Genomic DNA, 23157 nt, shown 5'->3' on the forward strand with positions numbered 1-23157 from the left:
CTATTTAAGTTTAAAAAGCAGAAGCCAGACTGCATGCATGCTGTAACTGTAATTACTTCAAAGGTTAAGTAAAAGTACACACGCTCAGAGGGAAGACCAAAGACATACAGAAGATCATAACTGACTGAGGATGCTGGGATTCTCATGTTTTTCCAAAAATGTGTTTTAATAACATAATATTGTTTTGATAATAAAAATGTTCTAAGCCAGGCACAGTGGCTCATGCCTGTAATTCCAGCACTTTGGGAGGCCGAGGTAGGTGGATTACCTGAGGTCAGGAGTTCAAGACTAGCCTGACCAACTTGGTGAAAACCCGTCTCTACTACAAATACAAAAAAAAAAATTAGCCAGGCGTGGTGGTGGGCACCTGTAATCCCAGCTACTCAGGAGGCTGAGGCAGGAGAATTGCTTGAGCCTGGGAGGCAGAGGTTGCAGTGATCCACGATTGAGCCACTGCGCGCCCGCCTGGGTGACAGAGCGAGACTCCGTCTCCAAAAAAAAAAAAAAAGTTCTAAAAGAATATTGGAAAAAGATGGCACACTGAACACATGTGTTTACCTCAGCTCCCTTTAGAAACCTCGCTAAAATCTCAGTAAAGAGACTTTTTTTTTAAGGCAAGAACCCACAAGAACAAAGAAAACAGGAATAAAAATAACAGCAATAACCCTTTGGAAGCTGAAGAACAGATTGACAAGGGATAACTAACTTAGCAGACCACAAAAAACTAAAACCTAAGCGGGGAGTGGAGAAACTAAAAAGCCAGATTCTACCACAGAACCCCAAAAGGCTCCAGTCGCAAGAGTCTCTGGGGTGGAGGGAAAGGTGGGCCGGCATGGGGCTGAGATAGGAGTAGGAACTAAGAGTCTACTTAATAAGCAATCAGCTGGAAACAGCCCAAATGGCCGTTGACGATGACTAGCTAAACAGAATGTGGTCAATCCATACAACAGAATATTATCGCCCTATAAAAAGGAATGAAGCACCCATATATGCTACATGTGGGATGAGCCTCAAAAACATGATGCCAAGAGAAAGAGGCCAGACATAGAAGGGCACATATCATGATTCCAACCATACTAAATTACCAGAGACAGAATACAGTTTGGTGGTTGTCAGAGATCGGGTGTGGGGATGAGCAGGGATGGGGAGCAACTGCTTACCAGGTGAGGGCTGCCCTGTGGGTGATGCGTTTGTTTCAGAAGTAGGCGGAGGTGGTGGTGGCACCGCATTGTGAATGTGCTAAATGCCTCTGCACGGCTCACTTTAAAAACGGTTAATTTAATGTTATATGAATTTCAACTCAATTAAAAAAAAGAATGTCGGACAATGAAAAAAAAAGGAGTTAGATCTTAGATGCCTTTCCCCTCTCCGCAGGGCAGATCTGTACCCCTCTTCCAGCCTGGCAGGAGACTGGAGGTTCTGTTTCTAGGGAAAGTAAGTCTAGACAGAGAGAGAGGTTTAAGAGAAAGTCTGCCTAGATGGTGTACACAAAGACAACACCACTCTCCCCAGCTTTATTGTCACAGGAGGCTGGAAGACACTCCTCAAGGCTTCTGACCAACCCAAGAGAAAAGATTTACAGACAATGACATTGAAACTACGCCCACAAATATGACCACACAATCACCCTTCCAAAGGATCCATCGTCAAACAGGTCCACAAACAAGCAAAGAAGTCCCAGTCACCTTGTTAGTGCCTGATTCTGAAATGTGAAAACACAGCCAAGGGCCTCCAGACTCCCAGTGAACTCTCTCGCACCAAAGACAGAGCCACTGGCCTCTGAGAGAAAGTAAACACATGTACAAAGCAGAGACAATGAAGGACAAAAGAATTCTCCTTAACATCTACAGGGAGATAAGAGGGGAGATAGCACCAAGAAACCACAAAGAAAAGCACTGAAAAGGAAAATTAAGGGAAGAGTATTGGGATTCCCCAAGACCACGCCCAGGCTGATGATTCACTAGAAGGTGTAAGTTCTCAGCAGATGGTCCTGCTCAGGACTAAGACTTATTACAGAGAAAGGATGCAAAGCCAAATCAGCAAAGGGAAAAGACCCAGGGAGAAAAGTCCAGAAGAAACCAGGTGCAAGTTCCAACAGTCCTTGCCCCCGTGGAGTCACATAGGACATGCTTAATTCTCACACATGCCAAAGTACTGTGTACAGGCTTGTACACAGTATCTATCAATGTGTACACAGGCTTGTACACATTGTATCTATTTATTTATTTTTTGAGACAAAGTCTCGCTCTGTTGCCCAGGCTGGAGTGCAGGGGCGTGATCTCCGCTGACTGCAACCTCCGTCTCCCAGGTTCAAGCGATTCTCCTGCCTCAGCCTCCCAAGCAGCTGAGACTACAGGCGCACACCACCACGTCCAGCTAATTTTTGTATTTTTAGTAGAGACGGGGTGTCACCATGCTGGCCAGGCTGGTCTCAAACTCCTGACCTCAAATGATCCACCCACCTTGGCCTCCGAAAGTGCTGGGATTACAGGCGTGAGCCACCACGCCTGGCGTGTGTACAGGCATTTTACATGCAAGTGAACTTCAATTAAATTAAAAACTGAAAATAATAAAACAAACATATAACTGAGATAGAATTCATTTTAAATAAAAATCATTTCCTATCATTAGAAAATGCACCAACTGTGGTACAGGTTGTGTGTCCCTTATTGAAAATGCTTGGAACAAGAAGTGTTTTGGACTTGGGTTTTTTTGGATTTTGGAATACTGTATTGTACTTATTGGTTCAGCATCCCTAATCTGAAAATCTGAAATCCGAAATGCCATAAGAGGCATTTCCTTTGAGCATTATGTTGGCACTCAAACGGTTTCAGATTTTGAGCTGGATGTAGTGGCTCACTCCTGTAATCCCAGCGCTTTGGGAGGCCAAGGCAGGTAGATCACAAGGTCAGCAGTTCCAGACCAGCCTGGCCAACACGGTGAAACCTTGTCTCTACCAAAAATACAAAAATTAGCTTTGCATGGTGGTGGGTGCTTTGTAGTCCCAGCTACTCGGGAGGCTGAGGCATGAGAATTGCTTGAGCCCGAGAGGCAGAGGTTGCAGTGTGCCAAGACTGCACCACTGTACTTCAGCCTCAGTGACAGAGCAAGACTCTGTCTCAAAAAAAACAAAGAAAAGAAAAAGATTGTTGATGCACTGGCAACTAAAAAACTTTTTCCATTTTTAAAACATTTCAGGCCAGGTGTGGTGGCTCATGCCTGTACTCCCAGCACTTTGGGAGGCCGAGGTGGGCCAATCACTTGAGGTCAGGAGTTTGACACCAGCTGGGCCAACATGGTGAAAACCATCTCTACTAAAATAAAAAAAATTAGCTGGGTGTGCTGACATGTGCCTGTAATCCCAGCTACTAGGGAGGCTGAGGCAGGAGAATCACTTGAACTTGAGAGGTGGAGGTTGCAGTGAGCGGAGATCATGCCACTGCACTCCAGCCCGGGCAACACAGTGAGACTCCAACTTGAAAAAGAAAAAAAAAAAAATTTCAAATCTAATGTTCATTTCTTTGGTGCTGAAATAAATAACCAAGAGAAGCTCCTTGGTAAACCTGATTAAAAATATAAACATCGGGGGCGGAGCAAGATGGCCAAATAGGAACAGCTCCAGTCTCCAACTCACAGCGCAAGCGACACAGAAGACCGGTGATTTCTGCATTTTCAACTGAGGTACTGGGGTCATCTCACTGGGGAGTGCCGGACAATTGGTGCTGGTCAGCTGCTGCAGCCCGACCAGCGAGACCTGAAGCAGGGCGAGGCATTGCCTCACCTGGGAAGCGCAAGGGGGAAGGGAATCCCTTTTCCTAGCCAGGGGAACTGAGACACACAACACCTGGAAAATTGGGTAATTCCCACCCCAATACTGCGCTTTAAGCAAACGGGCACACCAGGAGATTATACCCACACCTGGCCAGGAGGGTCCCACGGCCACGGAGCCTCCCTCATTGCTAGCACAGCAGTCTGCGATCTAACCGCAAGGCAGCAGCGAGGCTCGGGGAGGGGCGCCCGCCACTGCTGAGGCTTAAGTAGGTAAACAAAGCCGCTGGGAAGCTCAAACTGGGTGGAGCTCACAGCAGCTCAAGGAAACCTGCCTGTCTCTGTAGACTCCACCTCTGGGGACAGGGCACAGCTAAACGACAGAAGGGGAAGCAGCAGAGGCCTGTGCAGACGCGAACGACTCTGTCTGACAGCTTTGAAGAGAGCAGTGGATCTCCCAACACGGAGGTTGAGATCTGAGAACGGACAGACTGCCTGCTCAAGTGGGTCCCTGACCCCTGAGTAGCCTAACTGGGAGACATCCCCCACTAGGGGCAGTCTGACACCCCACACCTCACAGGGTGGAGTACACCCCTGAGAGGAAGCTTCCAAAGTAAGAATCAGACAGGTATACTCGCTGTTCAGCAATATTCTATCTTCTGCAACCTCTGCTGCTGATACCCAGGCAAACAGGGTCTGGAGTGGACCTCAAGCAATCTCCAACAGACCTACAGCTGAGGGTCCTGACTATTAGAAGGAAAACTACCAAACAGGAAGAACACCTATACCAAAACCCCATCAGTTCGTCACCATCATCAAAGACCAGAGGCAGAAAAAACCACGAAGATGGGGAAGAAGCAGGGCAGAAAAGCTGGAAATTCAAGAAATAAGAGCGCATCTCCCCCTGCAAAGGAGCGCAGCTCATCGCCAGCAACGGATCAAAGCTGGTCAGAGAATGACTTTGACGAAATGAGAGAAGAAGGCTTCAGTCCATCAAACTTCTCAGAGCTAAAGGAGGAATTACGTACCCAGCACAAAGAAACTAAAAATCTTGAAAAAAGAGGGGAAGAATTGATAGCTAGTATAATTAATGCAGAGAAGGTCATAAATGAAATGACAGAGATGAAAACCATGACAAGAGAAATACATGACAAATCCACAAGCTTCAGCAACCGACTCGATCAACTGGAAGAAAGAGTATCAGCGATTGAGGATCAAATGAATGAAATGAAGCGAGAAGAGAAACCAAAAGAAAAAAGAAGAAAAAGAAATGAACAAAGCCTGCAAGAAGTATGGGATTATGTAAAAAGACCAAATCTACGTCTGATTGGGGTGCCTGAAACTGAAGGGGAAAATGGAACCAAGTTGGAAAACACTCTTCAGGATATCATCCAGGAGAACTTCCCCAACCTAGTAGGGCAGGCCAACATTCAAATTCAGGAAATACAGAGAATGCCACAAAGATACTCCTCAAGAAGAGCAACTCCAAGACACATAATTGCCAGATTCACCAAAGTTGAAATGAAGGAAAAAATCTTAAGGGCAGCCAGAGAGAAAGGTCGGGTTACCCACAAAGGGAAGCCCATCAGACTAACAGCAGATCTCTCGGCAGAAACTCTACAAGCCAGAAGAGAGTGGGGGCCAATATTCAACGTTCTTAAAGAAAAGAATTTTAAACCCAGAATTTCATATCCAGCCAAACTCAGTTTCATAAGTGAAGGAGAAATAAAATCCTTTACAGATAAGCAAATGCTTAAGAGATTTTGTCACCAGGCCTGCCTTACAAGAGACCCTGAAGGAAGCCCTAAACATGGAAAGGAACAACCGGTACCAGCCATTGCAAAAACATGCCAAAATGTAAAGACCATCGAAGCTAGGAAGAAACTGCATCAACTAACGAGCAAAATAACCAGTTAATATCATAATGGCAGGATCAAGTTCACACATAACAATATTAACCTTAAATGTTAATGGACTAAATGCTCCAATTAAAAGACACAGACTGGCAAACTGGATAAAGAGTCAAGACCCATCAGTCTGCTGTATTCAGGAGACCCATCTCACATGCAGAGACATACAGAGGCTCAAAATAAAGGGATGGAGGAAGATCTACCAAGCAAATGGAGAACAAAAAAAAGCAGGGGTTGCAATCCTAGTCTCTGATAAAATAGACTTTAAACCATCAAAGATCAAAAGAGACAAAGAAGGCCATTACATAATGGTAAAGGGATCAATTCAACAGGAAGAGCTAACTCTCCTAAATATATATGCACCCAATACAGGAGCACCCAAATTCATAAAGCAAGTCCTTAGAGACTTAAAAAGAGACTTAGACTCCCATACAATAATAATGGGAGACTTCAACACTCCACTGTCAACATTAGACAGATCAATGAGACAGAAAGTTAACAAGGATATCCAGGAATTGAACTCATCTCTGCACCAAGCGGACCTAATAGACATCTATAGAACTCTCCACCCCAAATCAACAGAATATACATTCTTCTCAGCACCACATCGCACTTATTCCAAAATTGACCACATAATTGGAAGTAAAGCACTCCTCAGCAAATGTAAAGGAACAGAAATTATAACAAACTGTCTCTCAGACCACAGTGCAATCAAACTAGAACTCAGAACTAAGAAACTCAATCAAAACCGCTCAACTACATGGAAACTGAACAACCTGCTCCTGAATGACTACTGGGTACATAACGAAATGAAGGCAGAAATAAAGATGTTCTTTGAAACCAATGAGAACAAAGATACAACATACCAGAAGCTCTGGGACACATTTAAAGCAGTGTGTAGAGGGAAATTTATAGCACTAAATGCCCACAAGAGAAAGCTGGAAAGATCTAAAATTGACACTCTAACATCACAATTAAAAGAACTGGAGAAGCAAGAGCAAACACATTCAAAAGCTAGCAGAAGGCAAGAAATAACTAAGATCAGAGCAGAACTGAAGGAGATAGAGACACAAAAAACCCTCCAAAAAATCAATGAATCCAGGAGTTGGTTTTTTGAAAAGATCAACAAAATTGACAGACCGCTAGCAAGACTAATAAAGAAGAAAAGAGAGAAGAATCAAATAGACGTAATAAAAAATGATAAAGGGGATATCACCACCGACCCCACAGAAATACAAACAACCATCAGAGAATACTATCAACACCTCTACGCAAATCGACTAGAAAATTTAGAAGAAATGGATAATTTCCTGCACACTTACACTCTTCCAAGACTAAACCAGGAAGAAGTTGAATCCCTGAATAGACCAATAGCAGGCTCTGAAATTGAGGCAATAATTAATAGCCTACCCACCAAAAAAAGTCCAGGACCAGATGGATTCACAGCTGAATTCTACCAGAGGTACAAGGACGAGCTGCTACCATTCCTTCTGAAACTATTCCAATCAATAGAAAAAGAGGGAATCCTCCCTAACTCATTTTATGAGGCCAAAATGATCCTGATACCAAAGCCTGGCAGAGACACAACAAAAAAAGAAAATTTTAGACCAATATCCCTGATGAACATCAATGCAAAAATCCTCAATAAAATACTGGCAAACCGGATTCAGCAGCACATCAAAAAGCTTATCCACCATGATCAAGTGGGCTTCATCCCTGGGATGCAAGGCTGGTTCAACATACGCAAATCAATAAACGTAATCCAGCATATAAACAGAACCAAAGACAAGAACCACATGATTATCTCAATAGATGCAGAAAAGGCTTTTGACAAAATTCAACAGCCCTTCACGCTAAAAACGCTCAATAAATTCGGTATTGATGGAACGTACCTCAAAATAATAAGAGCTATTTATGACAAACCCACAGCCAATATCATACTGAATGGGCAAAAACTGGAAAAATTCCCTTTGAAAACTGGCACAAGACAGGGATGCCCTCTCTCACCACTCCTATTCAACATAGTGTTGGAAGTTCTGGCTAGGGCAATCAGGCAAGAGAAAGAAATCAAGGGTATCCAGTTAGGAAAAGAAGAAGTCAAATTGTCCCTGTTTGCAGATGACGTGATTGTATATTTAGAAAACCCCGTTGTCTCAGCCCAAAATCTCCTTAAGCTGATAAGCAACTTCAGCAAAGTCTCAGGATACAAAATTAACATGGAAAAATCACAAGCATTCTTATACACCAGTAACAGACAAACAGAGAGCCATTCACAATTGCTTCAAAGAGAATAAAATACCTAGGAATCCAACTTACAAGGGATGTAAAGGACCTCTTCAAGGAGAACTACAAACCACTGCTCAGTGAAATCAAAGAGGACACAAACAAATGGAAGAACATACCATGCTCATGGATAGGAAGAATCAATATCGTGAAAATGGCCATACTGCCCAAGGTTATTTATAGATTCAATGCCATCCCCATCAAGCTACCAATGAGTTTCTTCACAGAATTGGAAAAAACTGCTTTAAAGTTCATATGGAACCAAAAAAGAGCCCGCATTGCCAAGACAATCCTAAGTCATAAGAACAAAGCTGGAGGCATCACGCTACCTGACTTCAAACTACACTACAAGGCTACAGTAACCAAAACAGCATGGTACTGGTACCAAAACAGAGATATAGACCAATGGAACAGAACAGAGTCCTCAGAAATAATACCACACATCTACAGCCATCTGATCTTTGACAAACCTGAGAGAAACAAGAAATGGGGAAAGGATTCCCTATTTAATAAACGGTGCTGGGAAAATTGGCTAGCCATAAGTAGAAAGCTGAAACTGAATCCTTTCCTTACTCCTTATACGAAAGTTAATTCAAGATGGATTAGAGACTTAAATGTTAGACCTAATACCATAAAAACCCTAGAAGAAAACCTAGGTAATACCATTCAGGACATAGGCATGGGCAAGGACTTCATGTCTAAAACACCAAAAGCAATGGCAGCAAAAGCCAAAATTGACAAATGGGATCTAATGAAACTAAAGAGCTTCTGCACAGCAAAAGAAACTACCATCAGAGTGAACAGGCAACCTACAGAATGGGAGAAAATTTTTGCAATCTACTCATCTGACAAAGGGCTAATATCCAGAATCTACAAAGAACTCAAACAAATTTACAAGAAAAAAACAAACAACCCCATCAAAAAGTGGGCAAAGGATATGAACTGACATTTCTCAAAAGAAGACATTCATACAGCCAACAGACACATGAAAAAATGCTCATCATCACTGGCCATCAGAGAGATGCAAATCAAAACCACAATGAGATACCATCTCACACCAGTTAGAATGGCAATCATTAAAAAGTCAGGAAACAACAGGTGCTGGAGAGGATGTGGAGAAATAGGAACACTTTTACACTGTTGGTGGGATTGTAAACTAGTTCAACCATTGTGGAAAACAGTATGGCGATTCCTCAAGGATCTAGAACTAGATGTACCATATGACCCAGCCATCCCACTACTGGGTATATACCCAAAGGATTATAAATCATGCTGCTATAAAGACACATGCACACGTATGTTTATTGCAGCACTATTCACAATAGCAAAGACTTGGAATCAACCCAAATGTCCATCTGTGACAGTCTGGATTAAGAAAATGTGGCACATATACACCATGGAATATTATGCAGCCATAAAAAAGGATGAGTTTGCGTCCTTTGTAGGGACATGGATGCAGCTGGAAACCATCATTCTTAGCAAACTATCACAAGAACAGAAAACCAAACACCACATGTTCTCACTCATAGGTGGGAACTGAACAATGAGACCACTTGGACTCGGGAAGGGGAACATCACACATCGGGGCCTATCATGGGGAGGGGTGAGGGGGGAGGGATTGCATTGGGAGTTATACCTGATATAAATGACGAATTGATGGGTGCTGACGAGTTGATGGGTGCAGCACACCAACATGGCACAAGTATACATATGTAAGAAACCTGCATGTTATGCACATGTACCCTAGAACTTAAAGTATATATATATAAACATCAATAAGATGCAGTATCTTTTTATATTGATTTGAGAACTCTAGTGAGTCTGTTCTTCAACTTTTTTGGTTTCTCCTTGTTAATAATACTAATGTCTGACATGATCCAGCATCTCTTAGGTTACAAAGTACTCTCTTGAAAATATGACCTCAGTGAATTGCTACTGTGTCAGATTAGAAGTTCCATTCCCATTTTCGCTGGTTTTCTCAGCTATAAAATGTCTAAACTCTTAAGGTTCAATGGTCATGACACTGGAACGAAAACCTTGTTCAGCTTCACCTTGTTCAGCCTTCCTCCAGAGTCTTCTAAAGCTTCCATGGACATCTGAATGCATTCACCTAATTGATTCTTAAAGCTTTTACCCGTGGCTTGCTCTGCTTTTAGCGTATGTGCTACTCCAGTGAGTAAACATTTTTACTTACTTCAAAGGTACTAACTTCAAGATCTTCAAATTTTCCTGACATTGCCATTCCTGCACAATTTACAAGCATGTCCACTGGACCCAGTTTCTCCTGTGCCTAGAAAAATGTAGCAGAGCAGGCATTAAGAAACAGAGAAGAAAAACCACTCAGCAGCAAATCCATGATGATAAATAAAATTTACAAAACTATTACACCAAAAAACAAAACAAAACAAAACAAAACCAAAACTATTAAACCTATAGAGAAGTTGTGCCCATTCCAAGCCACATAGCAAAATGGCAAGGACAAATCAAAAGTTAAGCACATTGGCGAATTCCAATTAGCCCAACCTCTTACTTGTTTTATGACATTCTCTACTTGGTTATAGTCTTGAGATACATCAACCGATATGCAAAGCACCACCTGTTAAAAAAGAAAAAAGTGATCAAAGTTTTGCAGGTACCAAACTATTTTTTAAAGATATTTTTAAAGAAAAGATAATTCACTGAATACAGAAGGAAGCCAATATTGAATGAACAGATTTCAGTGTTTGCTGATGATGCAATTCGTAGAATCTAATTTTCTTGGCAATTTTTGGAGTTAAAACTCTGAAGAATCTTTTTTTTTTTTTTTTTTTTTTTGAGGCGGAGTCTCGCTTTGTCGCCCGGACTGGAGTGCCGTGGCCAGATCTCAGCTCACTGCAAGCTCCGCCTCCCGGGTTTACGCCATTCTCCTGCCTCAGCCTCCCGAGTAGCTGGGACTACAGGCGCCCGCCACCTCGCCCAGCTAGTTTTTGTATTTTTAGTAGAGACGGGGTTTCACCGTGTTAGCCAGGATGGTCTCGATCTCCTGACCTCGTGATCCGCCCGTCTCGGCCTCCCAAAGTGCTGGGATTACAGGCTTGAGCCACCGCGCCCGGCCGAAGAATCTTTTTAAAAATATATAAATGCTCCTCTTGAAACGCCACTAATCTATAGTGACAGAAGGCAGATCAGGGGTTGCCCACAGCCAGGCATGAGGGATGGAAGGAACTGTGAAAGGGCACAGGCCGACCCTGGGGAGTGATGGAAATATTCCATATCAGGGCCTCAGTGCTGATTCCTTCAAAGGAGGAATCCTGTCCAAATGATCAAAATTCCTAAGAAAAGGAAACAGCCCTCCCTGCAAATATAACCTGCAGCATTCTAGTCTAGAGGGGTTGCCCTTGGTTGTAATGTATACCTAGAGTGGATTTTATCCCAACATCCTCAGATAGAAAGGTAGTAGTAACTGGCTAGGCGTGGTGGCTTACACCTGTAATCCCAGCACTTTGGGAGGCCGAGGCAGATCATTTGAGGTCAGGAGTTCGAGACCAGCCTGGCCAACATGGTGAAACCCCGCCTCTACTAAAAATACAAAAAATTAGCCTGGCATGGTGGCGGGCACCCGTAATCCCAGCTACTGGGGAGACTGAGGCAGGAGAATTGCTTGAACCCGGAAGATAGAGGCTGCAGTCAGCCAAGATCGCGCCACTGCACACCAGCTTGGGTGACAGAGTGAGACTGTCTCAAAGAAAAAAAAAAGGGGTAGTAGTAATCATATGATTAATTTTAAAACATGTCTTTTCATACAGTATTAGACCAGTTACTATAAATAAAATCTATGCCACAGACAAGTGAAATTTCAAAACAAAAAAATGTTAACAAGACACACACACACACACACACACACACACACACACACACACACACACAAAGGTCCCTAGAAGCCTGGCAGGGCAGAAGAAGGATCAAGCTCATCAAGCTCATTCTCGCCTGCCCCAGGCTTATCTCCATCTCCCTTCCTTGATGTGAAAGATAAGTTTCCCACCCGACCTAAAGCCCTTTGGCAGATGAAGAGGTAGAAGGTGGCATGATGAGGAAGCCCAGAGCAGAGACAGTGTTGGCAGCAGGCGAGACTGGCCTTGGCCCTGAACACTGACTCGTGGCTTCACACCATACTCCTTCCTCTATCAGATATTACAGGAATATGGGGAAAAAATGGAGCAATTTACAGAGCTGGTGTTTCTCCAATGCTTGTGGGCTTCAGAGAAGGCGGGTAAAGACCACAGTCCTAGAGAAAAACTCACGTGTGCAGAAGACGTACACAAGGATTTTTACCTGCAGCACAGACTGCAATTGCCAAGATAAAAATACAAAATAAAATAAAAAGAATGGAAACAGCTCAATAGGAGGGAACTGATGGAACAAGCTCCGGTGTACTTCAATCCTAGGTAGGAGCAATTTAAGGCAAATTTACTTAATGCACGTGGAAAGATCTCTAACACTCTGGAGGGGAAAAAGTCAATGAATACCACAGTGAAATAGTATTTAAAACTCATCAGAAAGGCAAAAAGTAAAAAGTCTGTCAATACCAAGTATTGGCAGGGATGTGGCACAAAAGGAACCACAGTCCTACTTGTGGGAGCTTAACCACTTTGGTGAGGTTGAACAACTGCACACACTACAGCTCTGCAATTCCTTTTCTGGGTATGTACCATTCTTACACGTGTGCACAAAGAGAATAGTGAAAGCTTTTCTAATAGCAAAAAACAAAACAAACTAACAAAAATACTGGGAACAACCTAAATACCCACCAGTTGCTGAACTGATGAACCAAATGTGGTCTATACATACAATGGAATACTATATGGTAGTAAAAAAAAATGATCTCCAACTTTATACAGCAACATAAATGAATTTTTCAAATTATATATATATATATATATATATATATATATTTTTTTTTTTTTTTTTTGAGATGGAGTCTCCTTCTGTCACCCAGGTTGGAGTACAGTGCTGCGATCTCTGCTCACCTCAAGCTTTGCCTCCCAGATTTAAGCAATTCTCCTGCCTCAGCCTCCCTCCTGAGTAGCTGGGATTACAGGCACAGCTAATTTTTTATATTTTTAGTAGAGACATGGTTTCACCACGTTGTCCAGGCTGATCTCAAAGACTTGACCTCAAGTGATCCGCCCGTCTCGGCCTCCCAAAATGTTGAGATTACAGGCATGAGCCACTGCCCCTGGCCTTAAAAATAGTATTGAGTGGTCCGGGTGTGGTGGCTCACGCCTGTAAGCCCAGCACTTTCAGAGGCTGAGGCGGGCGGATCACGAGGTTGGGAGTTCGAGAACAGCCTGACCAACATGGTAAAACCCTGTCTCTACTAAAAATACAAAAATTAGCTGGGCGTAGTGGTGCACATCTGTAATCACAGCTACTCAGGAAGCTAAGGCTTGAACCTGGGAGACAGAGGTTGCAGTGAGCTGCGATCACGCCACTGCACTCTAGCCTGGGCAACAGAGCAAGACTCCATTTCAAAATAAATAAATAATATTGAGTGAAGAAATCAAGCTGCATAAGAAGCATAAAGAATGAAGTTACACAAATTTATAGAGAAAGAAAGTAGATGAGTGACTGCCTAGCTGAGAGGAGGCTGGGAGGAAATGGCAAGTGACTGCTAATACAGATGGAGATTCTTCATGGGGTGAGGAAAACGTTCTAAAATTGATTCTGGTGATAGTTGCACAACTCTATGAATATATTAAAAATCATTGAATCATATACTTTAAATGGGTCAACTGTATGGTATATAAATTGTATCTCATAAAGCTGCTAAAAAATAAGAATGATATAATAAAAGAAGTAGAACTAAATATATTGGCCAGGCACAGTGGCTCACATCTATAATCTCAGCACTTTGGGAGGCCAAGGAAGGCAGATCACCTGAGGTCAGGAGTTCAATACTAGCCTGACAAACATGGTAAAACCCCATCTCTAGTAAAATACAAAAAAAAATTAGCCAGCCGTGGTGACATGCACCTGTAATCCCAGATACTCGGGAGGCTGAGGCAGGAGAATCTCTTGAACCCAAGACGTGGAGGTTGCAGTGAGCCAAGATGGCACCACTGCACTCCAGCCTGGGTGACAGAGAGAGACTCCGTCTCACACACAAAAAAAAAAAAAAGAACTAAAGAATATATTATTATGTAGAGTCACGTGCATATATGGTAAAATTAAAAAGAAAAAGAGGCAGGGCACAGTGGCTCACTCCTATGCCCTGCGGCTCACTCCTATAATCCCAGCACTTTGGGAGGCAGAGGTAGGCAGATCGCTTGAGCCCAGGAGTTAAAGACCAGCCTGGGCAACATGGCAAAAAACCCCATCTCTATCAAAAATACAAAAATTAGCCATGCATGATGACACGTGCCTATAATCCCAGCTACTAGGGAGGCTGAGGTGGGAGGATTGCTTGAGTCCAGGAGGTGGAGGCTGCAGTGAGCTGAGATCGCACACCTGCACTCCAGCCTGGATGACAGTGAGACACTGTCTCAAAAAGAAAAAAAAGAAAGGATCAACACTAAAAATCGCATTGGCATTTGTCCCTCCAGGAATGAGAAAAGAGGGACAAGGTTGCTGTGGGGCATAGAGGTGGCTTCAGAGACCCTGATCATTTCTACTTCTTAGGCTGGGTGATGGGTGTGTGATTATTAATTTTGTTATCACGTTTTATACTGAAATATAAACATCATTGTATTCATCAAAAATTCCATAACCAAATAAATTTTAAATATTCCTTTCTTCTTAAGCATTTGTCTACAGTTCATTTAAATAAATAATTAAAATGAAATTATTTGCCAGTAAAACATTCTGTTATTTGACCATTTGTAGATATGAATGTGTGAGGGAGTCTATTCATTTTGTGTGTGTGTGTGATATTTGAGTTACTAGACAATTCAAACAATTCCACCTTTTAAAAAACAGTACAATATGTTTTTAATTGGGAAAATCATATATGCTTTCAATTAGCTATTCATAGTTGAAGTAACCCTGTTTTTCCTTTATACAACTGTGCTGAGTTATACAGAAAATGCATTCTGAAGACAGAGATTTACCTGTTTATCATTAATAGAGTGCATTTCAATTTCTTTCTTTGCCTGCAGCAGCTTATCCTGAAAGCAATACAGAACAATTAGTCCTGGTGATTGTCTATATGCATGTCTGTTTATTGTCAAGGAGAGAAAACAAGCAATTATTTCTACGTGTATGTATTAAATTCCAGAAAACACACAAAACAGTATCTACATTGCATAGACAGACTGGGCCACAGCCTATGAAAGAAAGAAGATGTAAAGTATGCTAAGCTATGAATAAGTGGTAACAAGTTTGAAAATTAATTACAGAGAATGATAATACAAAAACAGATAAACCTCAAAACCCCAGTTAACAGTACTAATTGCTGAGGCCGACTACAGTTCTAATAAATGTCTTATTATTTAGTTGTGATATAAGAAAAGAACAGCTCTATTAATACACAGTGCTTCCCAAAGTTGAGGGTATGTGTGACTCCCTGTCAACAGTGCTTTTTGTCCAATATTTTCTTCTATTATAAAACCAAACATATTAAGAATCACTTTCTGGATAGACTGGGTAAACTAGGCCTGGCTACTATAAAATACTCTTAAGCAAGGTTACCCATGTAATTGTGTAATTCTTCCAAGGTCCTAATTTTGTTTGTTTTACATAATCCCAAGAAAACAGATATCAGATTATAGTTTCTTAATTTGCTGTAAAAAGTAACTTAAATAATATCATGCAATAGAGAGTAACCAAAGCGTAAGCGAAATCTTCCAAAAGGTAATGCAGGTTTCTAAACCTGAATATGTCTATAATGAAATAATATTGTCTTACAACTAAAGATACATAGAACTTGACTTTGCAAAGACTGGAATTAAAAATTACATTAGAAAAGAAAGAATTTTTCAGCCAGGCACAGTAGCTCACCCCTCTAATCTCAGCACTTTGGGAGGCCAAGGTGAGTGGATCACCTGAGCTCAGGAGTTTGAGACCAGCCTGGGCAACATAGCGAAGCCCCGTCTCTACCAAAAATACAAAACCTTAGCCAAGCATGGTGGCGAGCACCTGTGGTCCTAGATACTCAAGAGGCTGAAGTGAGAGGATTGCTTGAGCCTGGGAGGCAGAGGTTGCAGTAACCGAGATTGTGCTACTGCACTCCAGCCTGAGTGCTAGAGTGAGGCCAGGTGCAGTGGCTCACGCCTGTAATCCCAACACTTTGGGAGGCCGAGGCAGGTGGATCACTTAAGGTAAGGAGTTTGAGACCAGCGTGGCCAACGTGGTAAAACCCCGTCTCTACTAAAAAAAGAAAAAATACATACATACACACACACACACACACACACACACACAAATTAGCCAGGTGTGGTCGCACACACCTGTAATCCCAGGTGTTCTGGAGGCAGAGGGTACAGTGAGCCAAGATCGCGCCACCGCACTCCAGCCTGGGTTACAGAGCGAAACTCCGACTCAAAAAAAAAAAAAAAGGAATGAACTACTCAACACCACAGGTTCTTCATTCAGCTCATTCACTTCTAGCAATGCAAGGGCCCCACGTGAGCTCCTGAGGGCCTGAAATGCTGGCCTTCCCTGCCTCCACTTGTATTTACTTGCATCAAAACTGGTGTTTAAAACTCACAAAATGCCATTTCATTAAATTTGTTTTCATTTATGTAAAGTGGCTTCAATGCCAAAGCAAATTCATTGTTAGAAAAGTCAAGCTATAAATATAAGGTAGCTAATTTTGCCGTTCTTGGTTTGTAAAAGAAATTACAGACGTCCAGGCCAGGCGTGGTGGCTCACACCTGTAATCCCAGCACTTTGGGAGGCCGAGGCGGGCGGATCACAAGGTCAGGAGTTCGAGACCAGTCTGGCCAATATGGTGAAACGCTATCTCTACTAAAAACATAAAAATTAGCCAGGCGTGGTGGTGCGCACCTATAGTCCAAGCTACTCAGGAGGCTGAGGCAGGAGAATCACTTGAACCTAAGAGGCAGAGGTTGCAGTGAGCCAAGATCATGCCACTGCACTCCAGCCTGGACAACAGAGTGAGATGCTGTCTCAAAAAAAAAAAGAAAGAAAGAAAGAATAGAGGTCCAAGCCTAAGTCTGCGACATTATTTAAATTTTCCCCCAAGGCCCATCCTGGCGTGCCATTCTTACTGGGTCCTGTCCAGCCCTCCACCCACTTGAGCAGTTACCGTACTATCACCCTCCCTGCACATGGGTGAGTCCAAGATCCCCACAGAGTACGACATGCTGACATTCCCAGGCTCTCCATCATTCCTCCCTTCATTTCTTCATTCAACAATGTCTGAGCATGTGCTATGTGCCAAGCACTATGCCAGGCATAGAATTGCAGCAGCAGACGAGCCAGCTCTGAGGTCACTTTCCTCCAGTCCCCATATGGGGAGCAAGAGGATGTCATGACAGTTCACGTGCACACAGTGTCACTGCTTTGTGCACTAAAAACAACTTTGGCAAGACAAAAACAAACCCTGACAAAAAACAAAAACAGATTCTGTGTTGTGTTGACTTGATACAGAAAAACACATTTTGCTAAACTTCTAGGGAGGGACGAGTTTCCTCTATGGTGTCTAGATTTCACTAAAGATATCTATCATGTCTTAAGCAAATCATAGGGAAAAATTATAGAGAAACACCTACACACCTTCAGGTATCAGCTCTAGAATCACTGCTTCCAGCACTTCAGGCCTGGCCGAGGGCCCTCCCTGTCTTCCTATGGCCAGGTGTGCTCCTTAAACTAGACCTTGGCCTCTCCCACCTCAGGATCTGCAGTATCTATGACGGTGTTGCCTAATATGCCAATGGTACTAAATAAATACTTGTGGGGCCGACCTGATTTCAACAGAGAAGTGTTTGGCCTAAATACAAGAGAGAAGAGAATCAGTAGTTCAAGAAACACATCTCACATCAAGGAAGAAGCGCTTTCTAGGTGTGAATGCTAAGACGTTTAGCACAGCCTCTTTGACTAATTTCAAGTTAAGAAGTCAGTCAGCAATAATGAACCTAGAAGCCTCACCTCATTTCGTGCAACCAGAGTTATAAAAGCTCCTTGTTTATAGCACTCGATGGCAATGCACTTCCCGATGCCACTGGAACCTCCTGTAACCTAAAACAAAATCATAAAATATTCTTAGCACTTGAAATCTCCCCTCTGTAGGAAGTTTTTTATAAAAAAAAACAACTATGACAGGCTCTGAAAATGAATCTGCAAGAACTAAATGGTTAGCTGTTGTAACTTCTTCATCCCAAACTTAACGACTGGAGTAAGTGTAAGCATGAAAGATACTATCAGCAAGGCCTGCTGCTTTGACTGTTTTCTTATTGAACCATAAATTGCACATCTATAATATTTTTCTGAGTTCACTGGTGGAAAAGTGCCCTATAAATCTAGCTCATAAATAATATATTAGTCTGCCTCTGATTCCAAATCTAAATGAATCTTATTTCCTTAATGCACATTTATGCAAGATTAGCTCTACAAGAGATGAAAAGAATGGCTACCTGCATATATATTTGAAATGACTGCTTAGTATAAAAGTAATATACAATCACAAGGAAACTCTGAAAAGTAAAGCTCTTCTTGCCCTATTGTACCCCTGTCTACAGTTCAGCTATACCGGCTGTCTTTCAATTCCATGCACCCTCCAACCACAGTACCTTTGCATATCCTACTTCCCTTGCAAAGAATGCTCTTCTCCCCACTTCATCTGACACCTACTCGCCCATCAAATCTCAGCTCAAATATCACTTCCTCAGGAAAGCCTTCACTGTCTCCCCTGCCCCCACACTGACACACTTTTCAGTGCTGTATTTCTTCTTTATGACATGCACATAATAAACAGCTCTAGATTTATTTGTGTGATTACCTGATTCACAACCATCTCTCCCATCACCCATAAACTCCATTAAAAACACCAATTCTTGGCCGGACGCGGTGGCTCAAGCCTGTAATCCCAGCACTTTGGGAGGCCGAGACGGGTGGATCACGAGGTCAGGAGATCGAGACCATCCTGGCTAACACGGTGAAACCCCGTCTCTACTAAAAATACAAAAAAATAGCTGGGCGAGGTGGCAGGCGCCTGTAGTCCCAGCTACTCGGGTGGCTGAGGCAGGAGAATGGCGTGAACCCGGGAGGCGGAGCTTGCAGTGAGCTGAGATCCGGCCACTGCACTCCAGCCTGGGCGACAGAGCAAGACTCCGTCTCAAAAAAAAAAACACCAATTCTTTTTCTGTTCCCCACTATATTCCTAGCACTTAGCATGGGGAGGGCTCAACATATATTATATATTTCACTGAATAAGTGAACAATGCAACATTATCTTTCTTTCTTTTCTTTTTTTTTTTTTTTTTTGAGAGAGTCTTGCTCAGTCACCCAGGTTGGAGTGCAGTGGCGCGATCTCGGCTCACCGCAACCTCCGCCTCCCAGGTTCCAGTAACTCTCCTGCCTCAGACACCCAAGTAGCGGGGATTACAGGCGTGCGCCACCACGCCCAACTAATTTTTGTATTTTTAATAGAGATGAGGTTTCACCATGTTGGCCAAGCGGGTCTCAAACTCCTGACCTCAAGTTATCCACTCTCCTTGACCTCCCAAAGTGCTGAGATTATAGGAGTGAGTCACCGCACCCAACCATATTGTTCTAGTCACTGACCCATGCAAATTACATAATATCGCATAGTATTGTGTCCTGTTTTTTAAAAATTATAATGTCTTATGTCAAAAAAGAAAAGGTTTCACAATATTGCATCAAATAGCTGCATCAAAACTTAAATACCCTATAATCAGACATTTAGATTATTCCTAATATTCACTGTTATATATAAATCATGCTGGGAGGAAAATCTCTGACTCCATGTTAGGATTTTAACATCATTGGGAAGTGTCTCCCACGCAAATGCACCTGTCTCTATGGGACTCATAGGCATCCCTTACTTCTTTTTAGCTTCAACCTGCCACCACTGAAGAGATTTACTTGGCAGATAATCAGCCAGTTATCAGCAGAAGATTACTGTAAAAATATAGCTGTTGTTGGCCGGGTGCAGTGGCTCGCGCCTGTAATTCCAGCACTTTGGGAGATTGAGACGGGTGATTTTCTGCTTTTTTTCTGCAATTTTACTACTGTAACTAGATGGATAACACTATTATATAAAATTATTCTAAAAATGAAACAATTGTTATAAGTTTGTTCTTAATTATGTACAGTCTAACCATCAGGCCCCTCTCCCAACAATACCGCCCAGTCAACTCCTAACAAATCTCAAGAACAATAATTACACTTTTCACTCTTCTTATGACATTAAAAAAGAAGACAGATGGTGACACCATGCGAATTATTCATGTCATTCTCACATTATTTAGAGTCTGAAATAATAATCCTGCGTATTAAAGCAGGATGGTAAAAATAAGAAATTCTTCTTGGTCCACCTGAACAGACAGGGCATTTATTATCTCACCTACGACCTGCCGCGGGATGGGGTTGGAAGGACTGGAGCCAAGGCTCAGTGAAACTGTCTTACAAAGAAGGAATTCCAATTTTCATTCTGCGTTTACTTTTTGCAAAGTTATGCTATATAAACACAAGCTTTGAAAGGATCCAACGTTTAAAGCCATGCTTTTGAGGCAGCAGTTCTCTTGCGGATGTAAAACTTTCAGAATTTAGCGTGTCAAGTTTTGCCTTTCTCCTTATTTGTTTTTTGTAATGAATCCACACTCTTTCCCCATTAGGAACAGGTGTTGGAAAAAGCTAATAGCTTTACAAAGGAGAAATTAAAGAGATACATTTTCTCATTCACAAACCCGTGTACAGATTTAAAGCACACTAAGAGAAATGACCATCTTATCTTACACCAGCTCAGCAGGGAGGCTCAGATCTCCGGTGCTGAGATAGGACAGGAAGAGGTGTGCGGCCAGCTTTGTAACCAACCCTCCTTATTCCTAACTCCCCGATTCACTGTGCCTCCGGATTGGGAGATCCAAACAAGAAAGCTGGCGAGAAAGCCACTGCAAACGGGGAAGTGCTGGGCGCAGGTAAGGAGGTATTCTCTCTGTTTAAGAAAGGTGCCACATTTGCAGAACAGTGATCGCTGAATATGCGAGCTTCCGCCAAGAAACAAAAGACACCCATCCACCTCTCCTTCATTCCTCGCACACTAGCCCTGTCATTTAGCTCATCCTTCCCACTAGGAAACAGCAAAGGATTGCAATGGAGCAGCAATCAGTAGATGCCACGCTGAGCTCAGAGACAAGCAGTGTAGACGGGACAGGCGTCCCAATACCGCTAAGCCACCACCGCCAGCCCGCTGGGTTCTGAGCGGTTTCCCCAGGTGAGTCACTTCCTGGAATCTTCTGGCAGCGGCTCTTCCAGTCACTCGCACAGGCCATCTTCCAGTTCCGAGCTGCCTCGGCGGGTCCCGGTGGCTGGGACCCCACCTCCCCGCTGTTTGCCCCCGCCCGGGACCGTGCGCCGCACCCTGCGCACCACCGACCCCTGTGTTTTGGCAAAGTTTCTCAGCCTCTCTGTGCCTCAGTTGACTCATCGGAAAAACTGAGGACAAAACATCCACATCCTAGGGATGTTGCGTGGATTCACAAGCAGCCACCGAACCCCTGGGCCCCGGGAACCCTGCGGCTGGCGCGGTCCCCCGTCGCACGCTCTCCCGCCCCAGGAGGAGCCCGAGGCAGTGGAGGGCGGGTCGGCCAGGCCGGGTGCCGGGGCCGGGGCCGGGGGGAAAGCGCCGGGGTGGACGGCGGCAGGTGACCTTCCCCATTTGGCCATGCCTTCCTGGGGACCGCGGCCTGGAAAAAGGGACGCAGGCGGCGCGGCCTCGGCTGCAGAAAGGCCGCACGGGCCGGAAGGTCGGGGCGCAGCAACAGGAGGCCACTCACCACCACATGCGCCCCGGGCAAGGCGAGGGGCTTGGGGCTGATGAGCGGAGACACCATGTAGAGCAGCAGCACGAAGGCCACGAGAAAGGCGGCAGCCAGCAGCAGCATCGCTCCGCGGGGCCAGGGGCCCGGAGCGGCCGGGCGGGGGGCGCCAGGCGGAGCGCGCAGGGCTGGGCGGCGGCGAAGCGAGAATCACGCGCGGTGGGCGGGCGCCTGGAGTGTTTGGGTTTGCGCGTCGGGGCGGGCCGCTGCGGAGGGGAAGAGGAGGAGCCGGCGCGGGCACCACCCAGGAGGGGCGGTGCTTCCAGGGGGCTGGTAGGCCGCCACCGCCGCCACCTCCGGAATCGCCTCTGGGGGGTGGCCGGGTGTCTCCCACTACCCCCCACCCCGGGACGGGGCCCACAGTCCGCAGCCTCTCCCGTGGAAACCGGGCCTCCCGTCCCTGAGCGCTGCGAGCGGGCTCCGGGCAGCGCCAGATGTGAGTGCTCCGGGAAGGGCTGGGAAGACTGGCTCTTCGGGAACTCGAGTGGCTTCTTAGGACCCCGCAGGGCGGGTTTCCAGGCCTGCCACGGCCTCCACTGTGGGCGTGACGAGCGCTCCTCCCCGGAGTTCCGCCCTCGGCTTGGGACCACCTACAGGGATGCTCAGAGGCCCCGGGGCATCGGAAAGGGCGGCTGGAGGCTCCCGGAGCCGGATCAGCCTAGGAGCCCGGCGACTACGCTCTGAAATCCTGGGCTCCATTCCGTATTTTCTTGGCGTTCTTAGAAGATGGTCACAGCCCACTTTCGCTTTTCAGAGGACCTGAAAGCCTTAACGGGGAGTTCTGAGAAATCACCAAAGTAATTCAATTTCATTGAGTTCAGAGTTCATCTTTACCAAGCAGGTTCAAAACAAATAAACAACAAACACAAACAACTCAGCTTTATTAAGGTCTCATTCACATACTATACAATACAATTCCCGATTTAAAGTGTATAATAGGCCGGGCGAGGTAGCTCACGCCTGTAATCACCGCCCTTTGGGAGGCCGAGGTGGGCAGATCACTTAAGATCAGGAGTTCGAGACCAGCCTGACCAACATGGTGAAACCCCCGTCTCTACTAAAAATACAAAAATTAGCTGGGCATGGTGGCATACACTTGTAATCCAAACTACCCGGGAGGCTGAGGCAGGAGAATCGCTTGAACCTGGGAGGCAGAGATTGCAGTGAGATCGCGCCACTGCAGTCCAGCCTGGGCGACA

The 23157-nt window shown here is 44.3% G+C and overlaps 1 protein-coding gene across 1 annotated transcript in view; it reads right to left on the reverse strand.

Annotated features, from left to right (window-relative positions):
- The window catches only part of KDSR (3-ketodihydrosphingosine reductase), a 48324-nt gene extending 25880 nt beyond the window's left edge, over positions 1–22444 (reverse strand). Inside the window, exons 1-5 of the mRNA XM_010388803.2 lie at positions 21917–22444; positions 18048–18137; positions 15047–15103; positions 10492–10557; positions 10156–10251 (exon numbers count right to left, since the gene is read on the reverse strand). Of these exons, the coding sequence (XP_010387105.1) occupies positions 10156–10251; positions 10492–10557; positions 15047–15103; positions 18048–18137; positions 21917–22024 (417 nt within the window). The 5' untranslated portion in view covers positions 22025–22444. The remainder of the gene's footprint in view (positions 1–10155; positions 10252–10491; positions 10558–15046; positions 15104–18047; positions 18138–21916) is intronic.
- Between the last annotated feature and the right edge of the window lie 713 nt (positions 22445–23157).

This window comes from Rhinopithecus roxellana, chromosome 21, assembly GCF_007565055.1.
Source record: "Rhinopithecus roxellana isolate Shanxi Qingling chromosome 21, ASM756505v1, whole genome shotgun sequence".
Classification (NCBI taxonomy): Eukaryota; Metazoa; Chordata; class Mammalia; order Primates; family Cercopithecidae; genus Rhinopithecus; species Rhinopithecus roxellana.